This window comes from Cyrtonyx montezumae, unplaced genomic scaffold (genome assembly GCF_038088225.1).
Source record: "Cyrtonyx montezumae isolate F1298 unplaced genomic scaffold, pur_monq_1.0 scaffold_3, whole genome shotgun sequence".
Classification (NCBI taxonomy): domain Eukaryota; kingdom Metazoa; phylum Chordata; class Aves; order Galliformes; family Odontophoridae; genus Cyrtonyx; species Cyrtonyx montezumae.
In genome coordinates this window covers 150,038,687-150,057,795 of record NW_027072034.1, presented here as the reverse complement: position 1 = coordinate 150,057,795, position 19,109 = coordinate 150,038,687, and the positions used below count along the sequence as shown (strand labels likewise).

General features: G+C 38.0%; 1 protein-coding gene across 6 annotated transcripts in view; it reads left to right on the top strand.

The window, feature by feature from the left end:
• Positions 1 to 19,109, top strand: part of MAGI2 (membrane associated guanylate kinase, WW and PDZ domain containing 2) — a 718,224-nt gene that overhangs the window by 446,352 nt on the left and 252,763 nt on the right. For all 6 annotated transcript variants that reach the window (XM_065743669.1, XM_065743670.1, XM_065743668.1 and 3 more), the window contains one exon: positions 17,388 to 17,603. In XM_065743669.1, coding sequence (XP_065599741.1) covers positions 17,388 to 17,603 — 216 coding nt within the window. The remainder of the gene's footprint in view (positions 1 to 17,387; positions 17,604 to 19,109) is intronic.

The window sequence follows — 19,109 nt, the reverse complement described above, 5'->3', positions numbered from 1 at the left end:
GTAAATGCTTGTGAGGGAGTTTGAAAGTATTAGAAAATGTAGATTAGAAAGTATTAGAAAATGCTACAGGAGATAGAAGAATAGAAGAAAAGAGTTTATGAGTATTGATAGAAGATTTACTTAATTATTACCTTTTAGTGATTAAACAGCTAAGAAGTTGTAATCTGAGTTAGAATAAAGAATTATTAGGAAGAAAAGATACAGAATCATAGAATGACTTGGGGTGTAATGTACCTCGAAGATCATCCAGCTCCAAATCCCCTGCTGTGGGCAAAGACACCTTCCACTAGGTCAGGCTTCCCAGGATCCTATTCAGCATCCTTGAATATCTCCAGGGATGGGGCACCCACAGTTTCTCTGGGCAACTGTGACAGTGCCTCAATGCCCTCTGAGTATAAATTTCATCCTAACATCTAAACTAAATTTCCCTTTTAGTTTAAAACTGCTCCACTTTATTGCTATCTACCTATGTAAAAAGTTGCACTCCTTCCTGTCTTAGGGTGCTATCTTAGGAAAGACTTGATAAAACTGATAGCTCCTCACTGTTTTTCCCGGAAAAAAATGTTTTCAGTTCAACAATTTTTTTAATTAAAACCAAATGTAATCATCTGAGTGAGAAGTATCTGCTGGCTTTCCTCTTCAAAAATAGTTCTGCATGTTAACTTTTCAGTTTCATCCAATGTGAGCTATGTCTGAAGAGGTACAAAAAAAAAAAAAAAAAGAGGAGATGAAAATGACAAGATGACAAGTGGCTATTAGTGTGCATAACCTGCTATTTGATGTTCTCAGTGACTGACATATACATAGGCAGCAAATAAGTTAGATTTCACTAAGAATCTTCCCTGAAGACATTTCTTAGCCAGAAGTCTAAATAGAAGAAAAATATTTTTAAAAAGAAATTAAAAGAAACTGGACCTTCATTTATCTTAAAATTTACTGTACGATGATTAATCAGCATGGCAGTTTATAAAATATGTCATAAAATTTAGAGAAAAAAAATATCTAAAATCAGAGAAATCCATACTTCATTTTCTTCAAGTAAAGTCACTGACTGAGTTTTGTCTGAAACTTCACAAGGAACTTAAAGGAGGCTTAGAGGAAGGTTAGGAAAAATTTGCATGTAAAGGTAATGGTTAAGCCAAAAAAGACCTAATGGGTTAAAAAACACTTGCATCTTTTATTTGGCAGTGTTTGAGTTAAATTACTTAAGTCAGTATGACAGATGGATTTCACTACTTTGTTGGGGCACTGACAGATATTCTCCTGTCCCTCTCCTTCTCATAGTTCTTATTTATCTGCCAGCAGAGTTGTTTATACTTGACAGCTCTAGAGTCTGCTTCAGACAAAAATCAGCTAGAAGCGCTTGCATGAACTATCAATAAGAATGATGCTCCAATAACAGGGTAATGATGAGGAATGAGGGTCAGTTACAACTTCCACTAGCCTCAGGATTTTTGTTCCAAACCTGGAACACTGCTGCAGTCCAAAAGCTATTTTGGGAACTTTACACAGAAATAGGTCTTGCTGAACAAGGTTAGTGAATATAGTGTCAATGCCCTCTGTAAAAGCTGTAAATTTAGTTCTCCTGGACAGAAAATGTGCATGGAAATTCAGCATTTCGAAATGAAGTACAAAAGCTTTGTAGTAGGGAGCTACTAGTAAAGTAGCTGCTAACATAGCACTTTAATGGCACACAGCAGCAACTTTTTGGATCATTCTGAATGGCACTTCTAATGTGGGACACACAGCTTAAAAATCAGAACAGACAGTAGCTCTGTAAGTTTTTCCTTGCAGTCTGCTCAGTAATCACCATCTTGCCTTCTTCTGAGGATCTCATTCCTATACATTCTCCATGACTTTGTAACCTTTTATTTTTTGACACTGTGAACCACATAAAGCAAGGCTTACACGATTGAGTTATAGTAATGTATTCCTCTCATTTACTATACATTTTGGCTGGAATGCATAAAGTGCCCTCTCAGGCTTATTGTCTGTATCACCTTGTCATTGTGCTGACCCTTGTAGTACCTTCAACACAGCAAATCTGTAATTCAGTAAGCTTTGCAGTTTAGAAATACTGGTTCAAGTTCAGCTGCAGCAACTGTCCTCAATACCATCACAGGGTGGAACTGAGCAGAATTTGGCTGACTTCATATGGATAACTTATTTGTACTATTTTGGGCTGACATTATTTTGTTTAGCACAAAGAAATCATACTGAGTGATAGCTGGTCATAATCAAGAAGAATACATTGTTGTTATAAATACTAATTTCTGTTGCCATGTATAGGATTAAATATATTAAATACATATCTGCATATTCCCACTGGCATGCCAACTGGGTCAGCGTGGGACAAACTAAAAACTGCTTCCAATACTCTTATTCACAAGTCTTGTTTCCATGTGCCAATAGTACCATATGTGTGCATACACCTGCACACATCTGGCAGCATGATTTGCCTTATTTTCTGCTGCGAAGACCCATCTAGTGATTTTCTGTAGGGGACTACAGATCATGCTTTTGCGCTTAGAGTTTGGCCACAGTTTTGCAGACCAGCACTGGAGGAGCAAAAGAGATTTGCGAGCATCCAAAGGACTATGAAGATGGGGAAGGGTCTGGAGGGCAAGGTGTGTGAGGAGCGGCTGAGGTCACTGTGCTTGCTGAGCCCAGAGCAGAGGAGCTGAGCTGAGTCCTGATGGCGGCTGCAGCTCTCACAGGTTTAGATGAGGTGCTAAGGGATTTGATTTAGTAGTTCAGTGGGTAGGGATAGTGATAGGAGGATGGTTGGACTAGATGATCTTGTAGGTCCTTTCCAACCTAATGAACCTATGAACCTATGAACCTATGAGGGAGCGGAGGGGCAGCGCTGAGCTCTGCTCTGTGTGACGGCGACAGGGCCCGAGGCAACGACAACAGAGTGCTTCAGAGCTTTTGAGAGGTCTCCCATTGCACCCTTCTGCTGCGGTAAATGAAGTAACTGCAGCCACTGCACTACCCTCCATCATGAATCGTAGGCTGTTCTTTGTCTTTGCTCCAGTATCAGTGGTACATATTACAAATGGTATTATAGACAACTCCTGTTATGCATTGATGGGTTCATCCCTTCTTGTTCCACCACTACTTATTTGACAACTTTATCACAAGGATGACTAGTTGATCCTCTGGCACTAGTAGCTGTAACTGCATATGCCCAGAGCATATAGATCACCATCACCTAAAAGGGCAGAGTTAAGAAATATTGCTAGGTGCTGAACTGGTGAGAAGCCAAACTGCTCTGTAATGATGCTTCCTGACTCTTCAGAGGAAACGGTGGCAGTGGTCTTTATACAGTTAGGCTTTTCCAGTCCAGGCAAGAGTGGTGAGGAAAAAGGTTTCCTGCCTTCTCAGGGCAGAGGTGTGTTATCTAGTTCTCTTTCCCTGCCCCACACTTTTTTCCTACATTTCTTTGTTCCTGTGCAGATTTCTCCATGTTCGAATCAGAACTCCATTACTTTGAAGCTCAGGTCAGCACTGTTGCCAAGAGCAGCCTGTCCTCTCTCAGTTGCATGCTTGTGCATAGACAGGGTCAGAGCGTGATTGAAGGGTGAGAGATGCACAAAAGCAGACCAGGCTTGAAATTAAATAGTCTTTGAAGCTTTTTCTTAACTAGTCTCACTCTGGCACAGACCCCTGCCTTAGGGGGATCATCCAGTGGAATAGCAATGACCTGGAGCTACTGCTCTGCCCACTCAAGCATGCAAGGAGGAGAATGTATCTCAAAAATGACCATATCAGAATATCTGAGCTCCAAAAAAATGTTTGTAGAAGTTGTACATTAACATAAAAAGAATGAAGACTTTAGAGGTGTCTTTTTTGTTTTGGTTTGGTTTTTTTCTGAGTGGAATCTATTTTTTCAATAATAGTGAATGCTACTCAGAAACAAAAAAAAAAAAAAAAGGAAAAATCCTGGTGGGTTAGACCTTTATCTCTTTCCTCATTTATTACTTATGCCAATGGAGTAGCTGTCCTAATTAAAAAGAACTTGCCCTTTTAAACAGAGGAGCTGGATTCTGATCCAAATGGCCTTGTAGAAAAGAAATTGCTGAATAAAGTCATTACTCTAATTAACATTTATGCTCCTAATGTTAACAGTATACTTTTAAAAGGTACCAGTAGCACAGCTATTCCTTCTTAAATCATCTAATGGTCTGGTATGGGCACTGATTTTAATTGCCCTTTGGTTATCAATTTAGACAGAACTACTAGGGGTGATTGCATTGTAAATCAGATATCTCCAGAAAGTCATTAATGAGCTAATGAGCGATAGATGTTTGTAGTGATGAAAGACAGAGTTGATAATGCTCATTTAGCCAAGTAGTGTGCTTAAGTGTTCTCTGTTGCATATGGAAAGAAGTGGCCATATACAACTAACTAGATAATAACACACTAGCTATTACACAGGCTTGCCTCACAGTTTTATCTTCCACTTCCTAACATTAGCCCAATCCCCTATGCTCTACATCCCTATGCTGTTTCTGTGATTTTTAATTCACAGAGCTGTAGTTTGGAGCCTTGCATCTCAGTTTGACATTGTTTATATATTTCTTGTCTCCCTTAGCATAAATCATAACGACAGCTTAATTGGTTTATATTTCCGAAGCAGTTTGAAATGTGAAATGTTGTGTAAGTGTTCAAGGTTGTTATTACTTTGTGACTCTGCCTTAGCCATTTTCTTTCCAGAACAAAAATTAAAGAGAAATTATTTGCCTTTTACATGAGTAAATATGGTGAATTCTGTCATAAGTAATCACTCAAGTATCACAAAAAAAACCCTTTGTTTCACAGAACTGCACTTCTTAAATGACTGAACTTTGCATCTCTTTCATAACAGTGTAGATCCATTAACATCACTGGAAATATTTTAGTTACGATCATGTGGAGAGAGAATTGGATCTTTGATATCTTTATCTGTAAGGGAGTAGTCTTGTGAAAGTATAAAGGTCCTAGGAAACACAGATCTTTTACATAGGTTTTGTTATAAGTGAAACATTTATTTTATATAGTTAGAATTTGAGATGATGAACATGAAATGAGGAATATCTATAATTGCATCAGTATTTAAGGTATAGAAATCTTACAGATTGCTTCTCTCATGGATGCATATTTTAAGCAAAAAATTTACATATATACGACTGTTGTGTTCTTTATTTGGAAGAATAACTCTTTGGCTGTTCCGTAGGACTTGACCAGCACTGAGCATTACCAGTGAATTTTCATCAGCTGCAGTGTTCAGAATCTAAAGACAGACAGAGACAGATGTTTTTGCATTTAATTCCTTTTGTTGCTCCACTGGCTCACAGGGCAGAGTCAAGAAGTATCCATGACAAAGTAGAAAAGTCTTTTACTCCAGAACAGGATTTAAGGATCAGAAATGAAACAGCCAAGCAAAACAAGGACAGCCAACAAAAAGTAGCCTAGGGCAACACAGTGTGTCAATGGGAAAGAGAGAGATAAGAAACACTTGGACGGTTGTCCATGTTGGCTTCAATTTGTAATGACTGTGCAGACCACACATCAAAAACATTTGGCTGTCCTTGACAGAGAACAAAAAAAGATATAGTCCAGGTTTTTCAGTTGTTGCCTTTTTTTTTTCCTTCAGTTGAAATTTTAAGCAGTCAACCTGGTGAATAACAGTTTGTTTACTCTCACTATTTTTTACTATTTGTCTAACTGCCTTCAGGCAATTGTTAGATGTTATCTCAGAGAGACAAAGTGAAGGATGTGGTAGTGTTTTAACATCTAATTTCCACTCTCATCTCACTAGAGAAAAATCTATTTGCTTTGTATATTTCTAGCATAAATTAAGCACAAAATTTGGACCATCACCTCCAGTAACACTTAATTTAGTCAGCACTGACAACTGCTTTTCTCCAGTTCTTTGTTTGCAGAGATCTTAGGCCTTGGGACCATAGTGTCTGTGTCTAAATACTGTCATGGCCAAGAAATGAGCAGGAAGCACCCAGATACTGCACATTTCCGCATCGATCTTATTCATGCCCAGATAATGTGTAAAATGAATTTGACATATGACAAAGAGCCCATACTCTTGCGGCAGTGGTACTTTCTTGATCATCTTGATGCCACTTTCCTGGTGGTCTTGTAGTAGCTGAAGCAACAAGGGGTTATTTAGGATCTCACATTGCACTCCCCCATGTGCCGTACCTGATTGAAAGTGACCCTCCATTCTGTTGGGAAGGATGACACTGTGAAACAAATAATTTCAGGTACTTAAGGAATAAAAAGCTAGAAATGGCCCAATTATATAGTTTAGGAATGAGAAGGCTCAAGTGGGCCATCCTCATTCATTAGATAATGATAGAATCATAGAATGCTTTGGGTTGGAAGGGATCTTTAAAGACCATCAATTTCCAACTGCTCTGCCATGGGCAGCGACACCTTCCACTAAATCAGGTTGCCCAGAGCCCCACCCAGCCTGGCCTCGAACACTTGCATGGATGGGGCATCCACAGTTTCCCTGGGCAGTCAATGCCTTATGACTCTCATATGAGAGAAGTTCTTCCATATGTAATTTAAATCTCCCCTCTTTTGTTTAAACCTGTTACCTTTTGTCCTATCACTACATTCCCTGACAGAAAGTCTGCATCCAGTTTTTCTCTCGCCCCCTTTTGCTATTGGAAGGCCACGATGAGATATGGTCAGAGCCTTCTCTTCTCCAGGCTGAGTAAGCCCAGCTCCCTCAACCTTCCTTCATAGGACTCCAGCCCCCTGAGCATCCTCATAGCCCTGCCCTGAACTCACTCCAGCAATCCAAGATTACTTCATTCCCTATGCAGTTCTTTTGCAATCATGTGATGAAATGACGCCAGGAAATATCAGTCACATACAAATCCTAATATTAATTGGCTTGCTTATAATCTGGGTGTGCAAGAGGTCTATCTAGGACAATTTGCAATGCCTTTTTAGGCAAATAAGACAAAGATTTCCTATGTACCTCTCCAACTGACAAGGCAGGATTTTCCTATAGCAGCTTGAATGAATGAATGAATGAATGAATGAATGAATGAATGAATGAATGAATGAATACAATAATTACAGGGATATATTTTTTTCTGGAAAAAAAATCTTTGAAGAAAATGTCAGATAAAATAAACCTTCTCTGTGGTTGTCAAAAGGAAGTTAGAGACAACAAGTTTCTAACTATAAATCCATTAAAATGCTACTGTGAAATTGTAAATATATCCTTTTAAAATAAACCTGAGTTCCTATAAAAAGGGAAATACATGACCAGTCAAACTTGAGGATTATTCCAGCATCTTCTTTCACTCAGAAGACAGTTAAGGTAGCCAGAAGTGTGAGACATGGACAAAATACATTTTTTAGCAATCTCTTCTATGAGAAAGTGGAGGTTTCAGATTAACTTCAGCATCATTCTTTAGAAGGTGAGGTCAGATGATGGAATTGCTTTACAATGTATAAAATACAATAAAATCCTGAATTGTTGCACAGTCTTGTTCCAATGTCCTGCATTCATACTTCTGTGATTCATGTTTGTAAAGTTCCTTAAATGAGTCCAGGTCCAGTAGCCTTTTAAGGAACTTTATTTAGATATTTCAATTCTGTTATGCTCAGTGTAAAATCAAAACTTGGGAGCTAAAGGTCTCTTTATACTTCTTGGCAGCTGAGAGATGTGTGATGATGTGCAGTGTCCACAACATCTGATAAACAATCATCTCCCTTCCAGGCTGTTATTTAAAATTGATTTATTCTGCTGCTCAGAGGGAAATACAAACTTGAAGAATATTTGGGAGAAAGAAGGTCAGGACCTTAATCTTTGTGGAGCAAGCCTCTTTCTTTCCTGTAGCCACCTCCACCTGAATTTAACACAGTATGGTTTATAGCTACTTTATCTGAAATGTATTTCCACCTTCAATCCATGGGATTCTGAGGTCTGATGGGGGAACATTTATTTCCCAACTGCAAAAGATTTTGTGTTCAAGAGAGTTACTTTTATTCACCTGATTTGGTCTTGGAAGAAATTAAAGGAATGATGAAAACACTTCAAGCAGTATCATATTCTTTAAGGGTGAAACTGTTCGTTCTGCTTGATTCTTGTACTTTTAGACATAACTGTATGTGCCTAAATTAGTAGATGGGACTGCTAATAGCTAAAAGATTCAGTAACAAATGTGGAATGCAGAATTCTTCAAGGATTAAACCACTCTAGTGTGTTCTTAAGAAAAAAAAAGCTAATAGAAAAAGAAGCTATATAAAATGGAAGAACTATGGAAGCAAAGACTGAGAAAAGTAAGGAGTCTGAAATTTCTGACAAAGAGTAAAGCACAAAGTGACTTCCCTGAGGAAAATATTTTTTAAAATGCGTATTAACTTTGTTTGTCTTAATTTGGATGCCTTCAAAATTTCTGAAAATCAGATGCAGATCACCTTCTGTGCAGATATGATGATATACTCCATCAGTATCTTAAGAATTGATTTGCTATTTATTTATCAAGAAAAAAACCTAATTAAGAAACTGAAACAGTCTCGCATATTCATACTGTAACAGCGTTTCCCCAGTCTGTATGGAAAAAAATACTTCTTACTGGGAACAGCTGAGGTCCTGGGGCACGAGAAGATGAGGAGCCAATCTGTGATGTTGGAAAGTTTGACAGACCAGCTATCTCTGCTCCTATATTCGTGAATTTAGAAACTTCCTCCGCTATTGCATTCACTGGCGGCCAGAACACTCTTGGGCAAAAATCCACAGCTATAATTAGTGATTTAATTTTAATGTAGATGAATAGACAATCCTGAAGCCAGTTATTAAAATGTCATTAATTGACACAGAAGTTAGCATATCTGCCTAATGTCTGTTAGCAGAAGCTGCAGAGACCAACCTAAATGAGAATGCTGCCTGGGGAACAGTCACAGCAACACAAGTCATCCAAAGTCTCCCTGTCTCTGGGAAACAGCTGGCAAGCCCTTGCCAGGAAATCTTCAAGCATTTGTAGGCAGTGCATTGGTGATGTAAGCATGACATTTTCTTAACACTACCCTGTCTGTTCTAGCAGAACCCTGAGTCTTCTGTAAGATCATGAAGCCATAGAATCATTGTGGTTGGAAAAGACCTCGAAGATCATCTAGTGCAGCTGTCAGTCCATTAACACCATGCCCAGTATTCCTTTTGAGTAGCTTTGGCCCTAGCAAAAGCCCAAAACAGTAAGAAAATAGCAGGGATGAAAAACATATTTTATAAAAAGTAGCCCTGGGGATCCATATATCCAACAAATAGGGAATTATTTCTGTGTATCATGTGTAACTAATTCTGACACTATACCAAAAATAAATAAATTTGAATTTTTATTTCAGATGTTAATGTAATCGCAAAGATCAGAGAGCTAAACAGTCTGAATTCAAAGGCTTTGAAAAAGTAGGGAAAGACTTCTCCAGGATCTTCAGTCATTGGCTGAACATAAAGAAACTGAAGGTTAGCTGCAAAGTTAAACTGTAAAGCAAGAACACCACAGAAGTTTAGAGATGTGTTCAAGAATGTAATCAGAAATCAACATTAATAATTTTTGTTTTTTTCCTTTCTTCTGAGTGGTCTACTTTCTCTGACCTCTTTACCATCTTAATGTCACAATCGTCTTGAGCAAAAATAATATAAATTATATTATTAGAAGAATCTAAAATGAAAAGAGTTTAGAAGGCTTTATTTTTCAATTCTGCTTTAGCATCAACACAAGAAGTTACGCAACTCTGATCCATCAAAAAGCACTGCAAAACCATCATGAAAATGTACAAACCCAAGAACAAAATCCACTCACCCAACCTTACAGCAGTGATAAAAAAAGCCCTAATTATAGTCTAGTCAGCCGTCAAAATAAATTACTCACTCAGAGTGAGTGGGTGAAAAGAAGTTTGTAAGGCTTCCTGAAGGAGGTGGTAATTGTCTTGAATTTTGTTAAAATACATCACTAATTATATTTTAACAATGTCTATGTACTGTTTTTCAATTTTGGAATCTTATAAGGTGGTTGCAAGAATTTTGAGAGAAAGCTTCAACAGTTTCAAATTATTCTACATTTGCACTCCAGAGCATGTTTTATGACATTCTAAAGAATGGTCTAAATATTGTGCATAGGTGACTGGAAAAATTAGAATAAAATAAAGTCATATGAATATGCTGACTGATTGGACCACAAGTGTGTGTTACAAAAGCAAATTAATCCTACATACTTTCATGGTGAAGCAGCATGTGGATCTGACAGAGCAGTGAAGTGAGAGCATGGTAATGCCACATGGTTGGCCCTCAGAGGATTTAAGGAATTGTTTTAATTGCATTTAAGGAATGTTCAAGATCCATTGCAGACAGATGTCATACCCTCCAAAGAAGGTGTCTAAAACTCATTTACCTGGATTAGGTTGAACATTTACTGCAAACTTTACAAGACCACGAGCCACTTAGGATCTTGCTTTGCTGGTTATCCTGCCAGTGCATTGGGCCTGCCCTAAGTAATACCAAAAGCATAGGCTTTCATTTCTTCTGTCTTCTGGAGCTTGCCAAAAACGTCCACATAAAATTGTATCCAAAGAATGTTCAGTGTCTGGACTGCAGTCTGGAGAAGACTGAATCCTGCTGTTCCAGGGCTTACAGACTGTGGGCCACTACAGATGGAGATACAGTTTTTAGATCTCCTTTCATTGTTAAGTTGCACTGTTCATTTTTATTTTTTAATCTCATTTTTATTATCTTTTTACTATCACTTAGATGATGTTAGACATCTTCATTACACAAGGGCTGTTTGCGAAGTAATGCCTTCAGTTTTATTACACTGGTTCATGACATCAGAGTTGGATGTTGGTGGTATGGCAGTATGAGTTGAACCAATATTCCATTACATTTTGATGCCATGTAACAGGTGGCAGCAGACAGACAGTCTGACAAACGGCATCTGACATGGAAGTACATACAAAGGAAAAGTGTGTCACTGAATTCCTCCCTGTGGAAAAAATGGTGCCCGTTGACATTCATTGACACTTGCTGAACATTAATGGAGATCAACCAGAGGATGTGAGAAGTGTGAGGTGGTGAGTGGTGTGTTTCAACAGAGGTGACAGCAACTGTGGGTCACCACAGCTGGTGCAATTATGAGCGCAGCAAAAGCAGGCTCTTGTTCATTGCTGGTGAAAATGCATTGCTAATGGCAGTGACTGCAATGAATAGTGTTTTGTTGCTGAGAATTTGCTCTATTAAGTAAAGTTATTGTACTCTTAGTATCTGTTGTTGTCTCCGTGGAAATAACGAGGACGCTTCACTTTTGAAGTGACCTATGTAAATAATAATTTGCAAGATGCTTCTTTGATGCATGCAGTGGGGCTCTAATAATTAACAAGTGCTGCTATTACATTTGAAACAAATAATATAATATTCTCATTTATTACTTTAATTAGAAGTTTAGCCAATTTTGCTTACACAAACTCTGTATACCGCTTCAGTGACTTGTTTTTAATGTGTATTTGTGATCAGTATGTGACCAAATATCAAACATGCATCTTATATCCCGCCAATAATTAAACTTCATGTTACTCTCCTTTTGAGTATCAGTAGTCAGTGACCACGTAAGAAATAGGAGGAGATTTAGCATTCATCATCACATTTGCAGTTACTGTTCTAATAGCTGAAAAAACTAGATTAGTCTTTTACATTTCATTGTGGCTGATTCACACAGTTTTGACTGATACATCAGCAAATGAAAGCCATATAAACAGTACAGATAAATCAATATAAATGAGAGTGCTGAGTAAGCAGAAATTTGTTGCTAGGTATTGTTTCAGCCCATTCTGAAAATAAGTGTGAAAAGAAATGTGTATCTCATTCTGGGCTCAGAATCTGAGTCTCAGATCTGAGTTGGAAATATCACATTAAAAGCTTTTGGCTATGGCACATCTCTTATTTTGTGTGATTATTCATTCTTGCTATCATCTCCTAGTTCCTCAGCAACATCTTTAACATTCTGTAACACATTTTAGACTAGAATTTTTTGTTTGTTAAATGAGACCAGCAAAGCTTTGGGAACTTTTGAAATATTGTCGTTCCTACAAAGTCTGATAGTTTCAGGCCAGACCAGGTGCTTCAGGCTGGATGGGACTCTGAGCACCCTGATCCAGCTGTAGATGTCTCTGATCATTGAAGGGCAGTTGGACTGGATTGACATTTAGAAGTCCCTTCCAACTCAAATGATTCTATGATTCTGTGAAGATAGAGATGCAGACCTGGTAAAAGCCCTTCTCCCCTCCCTTCCCTTCTTCCACTCCCTGCAGGAGGAAAGAAAGAGGAATGTCCCACTCTGTGCTACATCTCTGGTCTTTTCACATCAGTACAGGGAACATCACTAGATCTGAGCCATGTTATCACTTCAGCATGATGACTTTTCTGCTTCTATACTCCCACCAAGAAGCATTTTTTCTTTCCAAAAGGGCTTACCTGAGGAAACAAGTTCAGATCTATTGCTCCATTGTCAAACACTTTATCGATAAAAGTTTTACTACTTCCTGACACAGATGAGCTCAGGTTGAGAAAAAATATATCTGTGTTAGCCTCTTCATTTCCTGCCTTTTGTGCCCCTCTTGATTTCCTGATCTGATCTCTGCCACCAGGGCTAACCTCCCCACTAATTTTATCTGACTTTTTGCAGAATCAGGGAGACCTTTTCATACAGCTTAGGAGTGTCAGGGAACGCTTGTGAGCTGTAACTGTGGCTTCCAACCCATTTCAACAGCAAAGTCAGGCAGGTTAGGTTAGACCATTTCCAGTGTTCTGCTGCACTTGGAAATAGGAGAACTGAGACAAGCAGGCACAGCAGCAAGATAGATTAAGCAGTGGTGGCATTTCTGCAATTAAATACTCGCTCTGCACTGCCTGTCTGCATGGAAGGCTTTTAGCCAGGTCTCATGCAAAGAGCTTAGCTTTAGTGCTGCTGGCTTCAGCTGACCTCCTGACTTTGTGCTGGGAAGGCAGGGAGCTTGCACACATTTTCTAAGTGCAGCCAGAATACACCTGAGGAAGAGGGCAGCAGTGCTGAGCCAAACTGAAGGGAACTGTACACTGCACCTGCCTCTCCTACAGCCCCTTAGTAAATGTTAAAGCCAGAAATATTCAAACAGGGAAGGCATGCAGAGATACATCTCCATTCCAGCAATCTCTATTGTATGGAACACTTGATTCTGAGTTTATACCTTTACATTTAATAGACTTTCACAATTCTTTGTCTTTGTATTGTTGCTTTTTGACTGTTTCTGTGATACTGGCTGCATCTGGTAGTGAATGCCACTATTTTCTTATACAATGAAAAAAAAAAAACACACACAAAAAAAACCACATTTCATTTGCTCATTTTAAATCTGTTAATTTCATTGGGCATCCTCTCGTTCTCATGCAGTGAGAAGCCAGGCATCCATTCATTTGTTTTCTAGGCACTTTCCCAGGTTTCTCCTGATTTTATACGTATCTGCCATATCCCCTTTCATTGTCTCTTTTCCAAGCTGCAAGCTCCAAATCAATTTAAGCAGTTCCAAGCTTTAATTGCCCTTCTTTAGTTCCCCCATGTAATTTTTGAGAGGCAAGGACAGGAACAGCAGGCAGCATTCAAAAGGGAGGGTACTATGGGGTTTTATGTAGTGTTGGAAAGGTGTTTTCTCTTTTGTGCTCCATTCCTTTTTCCAAAGCTCCTACATGTATGTTTCTTTGACTACCAATAAGCATAACGTCTGTGTTCTCTTTCAGTAAGCTTTATTTTTTTTTATTAATTCGTTTTCTTTTTAAAATTAAACGCAATTGAAATAATTTCTTTGGTGTGCTTTTTGTACATAAAGGAGGCTAAATTGCAGTGCCTTATTATCAGTATTTCAACAGTATCATTTTGAATTGGTCTCAGGCAAGATAAAAGAATTTATTTTATCACAGAGTTTCCAGACATCATTGCAGCAGAAGTTATGTTGTTTAAAAATTTAGTCTCTGCATTATGCCCAGATACAACATTTGCTGAGGCTGAATGAGGGAAATCCTTTGTCTTTACTAGCCTGAGGTTGGGAAGTCCACAGCAAGCCCTTGTGCTAAGCCTGAAGCCTTAGCCAAGGAATTTCAAGACCCAGAGGAACTTTTCTGATACAGGTTACAAGTGATACTGATTCTAATTTTTCTTTAATAGAGCATTGCTCTTTCATTGAAATGCCTTGTCCTCATATCTATTTACCTTTGTATTTACCTGTCCGATATCTATTTACCTTTGGAACCATGTGGTTTTTTAACCATTTTCAAGATACACTGATTATGTCAAGATACGTGGTCCAGTATCTTTATTGGTGCTGCTTATGAATGCATCTGAATTAAGATAGATAGATAGATAGATAGATAGATAGATAGATAGATAGATAGATAGATAGATAGATGATAGACAGATAGATAGGTAGGTATTTAGATAGATAGATAGATGGATAGATAGATAGATAGATAGATAGGTATTTAGATAGATAGATAGATGGATAGATAGATAGATAGATAGATAGATAGATAGATAGATAGATAGATAGATAGATAGATAGAGATGATAGTGCAAAACTCACTTTTAAATCAATGGTGTTGACCATAGAATATACAGTGTTATGACAGAGAGCAGAAGTTGGAAATTACATTTTCAGTTTGAAACTGAAAGAATGGAATCTACTTTGGATTCTTATCTTAAATGTCCAATGTTTCTGGGACTGTTCAGCCTGGAGAAGGCTGAGAAAGGATCACTGCTTATAAATATCTAATGTTCAGGAGTCAAGGCTCTTCAGTGGTACCCAGCTACAGAACAGTGGACACAATCTGGAACATAGGAAGTTCCATACAAACATCAGGACAAACTCCTTTGCTGTGGGAGTGACAGAGCATTGGAATAGGCTGCCCAAAACCACCTGGAAGTTTTCCTGTGTAAGCTACTTTTTTGGGAACCTGCTTAAGCAGGGAGCCTGGACTAGATGATCTGCAGAGGTCCCTTCAAACTTCTACGGTTCTGTGATTCCTCAATATATCATATTTGTGGACATTTTTTTGTCGTGACTTTTGTCTGTCTCCCAGTGATGTGTACAGTCAGTCAGTCAAAATGAAGAAGTGTTTAATACCCAAAAATAGAATGAGCATGCCCTTCATTTAAAATGTCTTTTATTCTTAATCCTCTTATCTAGTATTCTGAATATTAGCATTAGTTTTAATTACTACTGCAGCAGCTTTTATTTGACAAAGGCAAAACTACGAACAAGAGGATAAAAGCCAAGGTACCACACTTTTAATTTCAGTTTGCATCACATCAGACCTGTAACTTTTAGATTTCTGAGATGATATTTATGAAAAAGGTGGACAATTTTTTTAAAGCTTATGACAGCACTTTCACTTTCAGACTGGTGAAATGGTTTAGGTCATGGAGGAATTTTTTAGATTTGAAAAATTTGTTTTTTTCAAAATATGTACCGTTATAGACATGCTTCTCACCAATAGGGATAGTATTGTTCTTACACAAGTACAAAACTAGATTTTCAACTTAGCTGTGCTTTGAAGACCGTCAGTTTTCAGCTATTCTCAAAATAACCTGAACAGGACAGTAATTGGACCATCAGAGCTTAGAAGTTTGACAGTGACCTGGTCTGATTTTGGCATTTTTTGGAGATATGGTTTTGCAGGTGGGTCAGTGTATATTTCCTTTCCCCTTTTAGCCCCAAAGTCTTCCCTTCTTTAGCTTCCTTAGTAAAAGAAACTAGTGTGGGAGGAAAAGCAACAGCTAGCCATGCAAAGGCACAGCTCACTCCTTGCTGACATCTGGGCTCCATACTAAACCTGCTGCCATCTCATAAAACCACAAGAAAATCTTGAACAAGTCAGTTTTTCATTACACCAGCCCTAAGCCCAAAGTGAGTATGAAGGCCATTTAGCACAGTAAGTTCTTGTAGCGATTACAATTACAGAAACATCTGTTATTAATATTTTGCTAAACCACTGTGAAAATTCACAAAGTATTCTGTACTTATAAGACTGCTCAATTACTTACCTGTATTGAAGTGGTCATGTGGCTGAACATTCTAATTCAGTGGGAACATACAAGAATGCCAGAAATAATATTTATTCTGCCTGCAAAGTACCTCTTATGATGCTTTACTGCACAGATTAACACATTTCTGCATCTGTTTTACACTCCTAATGTAGTTGAAATTATTACTGCAAGTTGCATTATTTGATTGAAGTTCTAAATTGTGGTCTAGAAATACCTTCATCACCTTCCTTAGGTAGGTGCATTTTCCTTTGGAGAAGTGTCTCAGAGCTAGATAGTATATTTAGTTTTCCATATTAAATGCAGAAAATCTACTGATTTGTGCACTGTCCTTCAAGGCAACTTTCAGAATACCAGAAAAAAAGAACATATATTACTCTTTATATTCTCTTCTACAAAGGATTCACTAATAGTTTCAACATTCTTTTATTTAATTATGTTAATATTTTATTTTTAACTATACAGATTAATTTGAGCTATGTATAAGAAATGATTTTTGAGACCAGATGTGCTAAAAATGCAAACACACTGATAAAGACAGATAAAATCACTCTTTGGTCCATCCAATCTAGTAATCCTTCTTACAGAAAGTAGATGATTCAGAAATTGCCAGAAATTTCATGAGACAAATAGAAAGTAATCTGTCCCCCACCTTAAATCTTCTCAGAATTTCTTAGTACTCTGATAATTTTAAGCCCTAAAGCATAAAGTTTCATCTTTCTTCTGAAAATGTATTAGTATTAACTATTACAGGAAGGTTTGCTCATGAGTAGCAAAAATTTGACAAATATGAAAAATGAGATAGTGCAGGCATTACTGAAAACTGCAAATCTTTGTATCATTGAACAATTATTTGCTTTCCAAGCAGGTAAGATAATTTTAGGAGGTATGAAAATGATGTAATTTGGTGAGTAATCAATATGTTTATGGTCCTTTTGATGCTTCAGAAACTCTTGTATTATGGCACAAATGTTAATTTATCTTAACTAGTAGTTTGAAACGAGAAAACAGTTCTAACATGCTTCCTATTTCTCAGGTATTTGGGTGAGAGGAATGTTAATGTTTAAAGTTTAAAGGAGTTTCAGTATGGTTATATTTGTGAGCATGATTTTCTCACTAGCATTGGCATAAAAAAGTCACTATTTCATGAAAATTAAGTTTTAAACTTTGTGGAAAACTTTTTGAACTCGTATTATCTGATGAACTAGATCCTACAGCAGTAAATGCCATTAATCTAAACCAGGAGAAGAAGCAGCAGGTTTACTTCTGCTAATACATGTGTTATTCTTTCTCTTTTCCTTCCAGACAACTATTACGGCACTCCGAAGCCTCCAGCAGAACCAGCTCCACTGTTGGTAAATGTAACAGATCAGATCCTTCCAGGTGCCACTCCTGGGGCTGAAGGCAAACGTAAGAGGAATAAGTCTGTGAGCAATATGGAGAAGACAGGTATTGAACCACCCGAGGAAGAAGAGGAAGAAAGACCTGTGGTCAATGGAAATGATGTGACAGTAACACCAGGTTTGTTCTTCCTTCTTACTTCGCAATGCATTTCCGTTGTTCACGAAGTCCCCAGTTATCTTCTGCAATGAGAATGTGCGTGCTCATGGTCTTGCATGACTGGAAGCTGGGAATTCTGAGTGATAGGATCCCTGTCAAACAAAACACCTCACCTTCATTCTGGAGACTCATCTCAGCTGCAGTCAGGTCTGCCTGTAAGCTAATAACCCTGAAACCACTCTATTGTCTGAAGAGAAAAATATCTCCTTTCTGATTGCCCTTCTGGTGATTTGTTTTAGATTTGTATGTTAGGAAGTCAAACACAAGTGCCTTTTTCTCCTTATTGATCATAGAGGGAGTCTAGAGAACTATAATCTGGTCAAATGAATCCTGTCTCTGTGTTTCAGGTCTCCTAGCTCTGAAAAGGTGTTATTCACTGCAGAGGTGACCAGATTGTTATAAAGTGAACTTTTATAAATTGTAATTAAATCTTTGCAATACTCTGTAAGAGTAAAGCCTACTAAGTCATCACATTAAAAAATTTGTGACTGTGCTGATGAAACTTAGCTGGCAGCACTATCAAGGACCCTTTCCAGCAGTGTTTTCAGATCCTGAGTAAAGCTGGTAGTGGTTTCAGATGTCTAATCCTAAAAGGCAGCTGTTGTTTTACCCTTTGGCAAAAAAGGAGCTGTATATGTGGACTAGTACCCTGAGTGAGAGAAGTCCAGGCTTTTCTCAGTCAGCTTCCCCCTCAGTACTGCAGCGAGTCATCATTTCAAAGTACTTTATCCTTTTGATTCTAAAATAACATGTAAGAAATTACTTTTTCTTCAAGTAGGAAATTAGAATTCAGACATTTATATCTCTGAGAAATACATAACTCTACATTCTTTGTTGTTAACTTAGAAATTCAGGAATAAATGATTGAAGTAGAGTCTGGAATGGCAGTCACACATGGAAGAAGATAAGGAGTTCTATAAACATATAGGTATCTGAAACAATAAAATCACTACCTAATCTTCTAAGCACTGCAAAAAGGATTTTCATACTGCAGATTCTGTGCACTCATTTCTTCTTTTTCTGCATTAGAAACTATATTGAATTGGTTATCCTTTCCCTACAAATGTATTTGTCACTTGCTTTTCTGTAGTAGATGACTAATGTTACATGGAAAGGCAAATCCCCGGTGCCAAATCCGTCTCCGTGTCCTATGGGCTGACAGGTATTGGTGTGCTGGGAGTGGGTCTCATTCTTCACACCAGAGGGCTTTAGCATGACAGCCTGGCACTGCTGTCATATGCTGTTCATCCCTTCCACACAGCACTGCATCTGCTGACGATGCCCTGGAACTTAGTGCCTTTCCTATACAGCTACATAGAAATGGGTGAAGCCCAGAAATCCTTACATAAAACATCAGCACTGGCTCTGTTGCCAATATACTATCACAGTGACAGAGGCAAAGGCAGGATTTGGTATGTGATGGGTATTGTGGAAATCATCAGGAAGCTCATTCTTTGCAGTTATTTG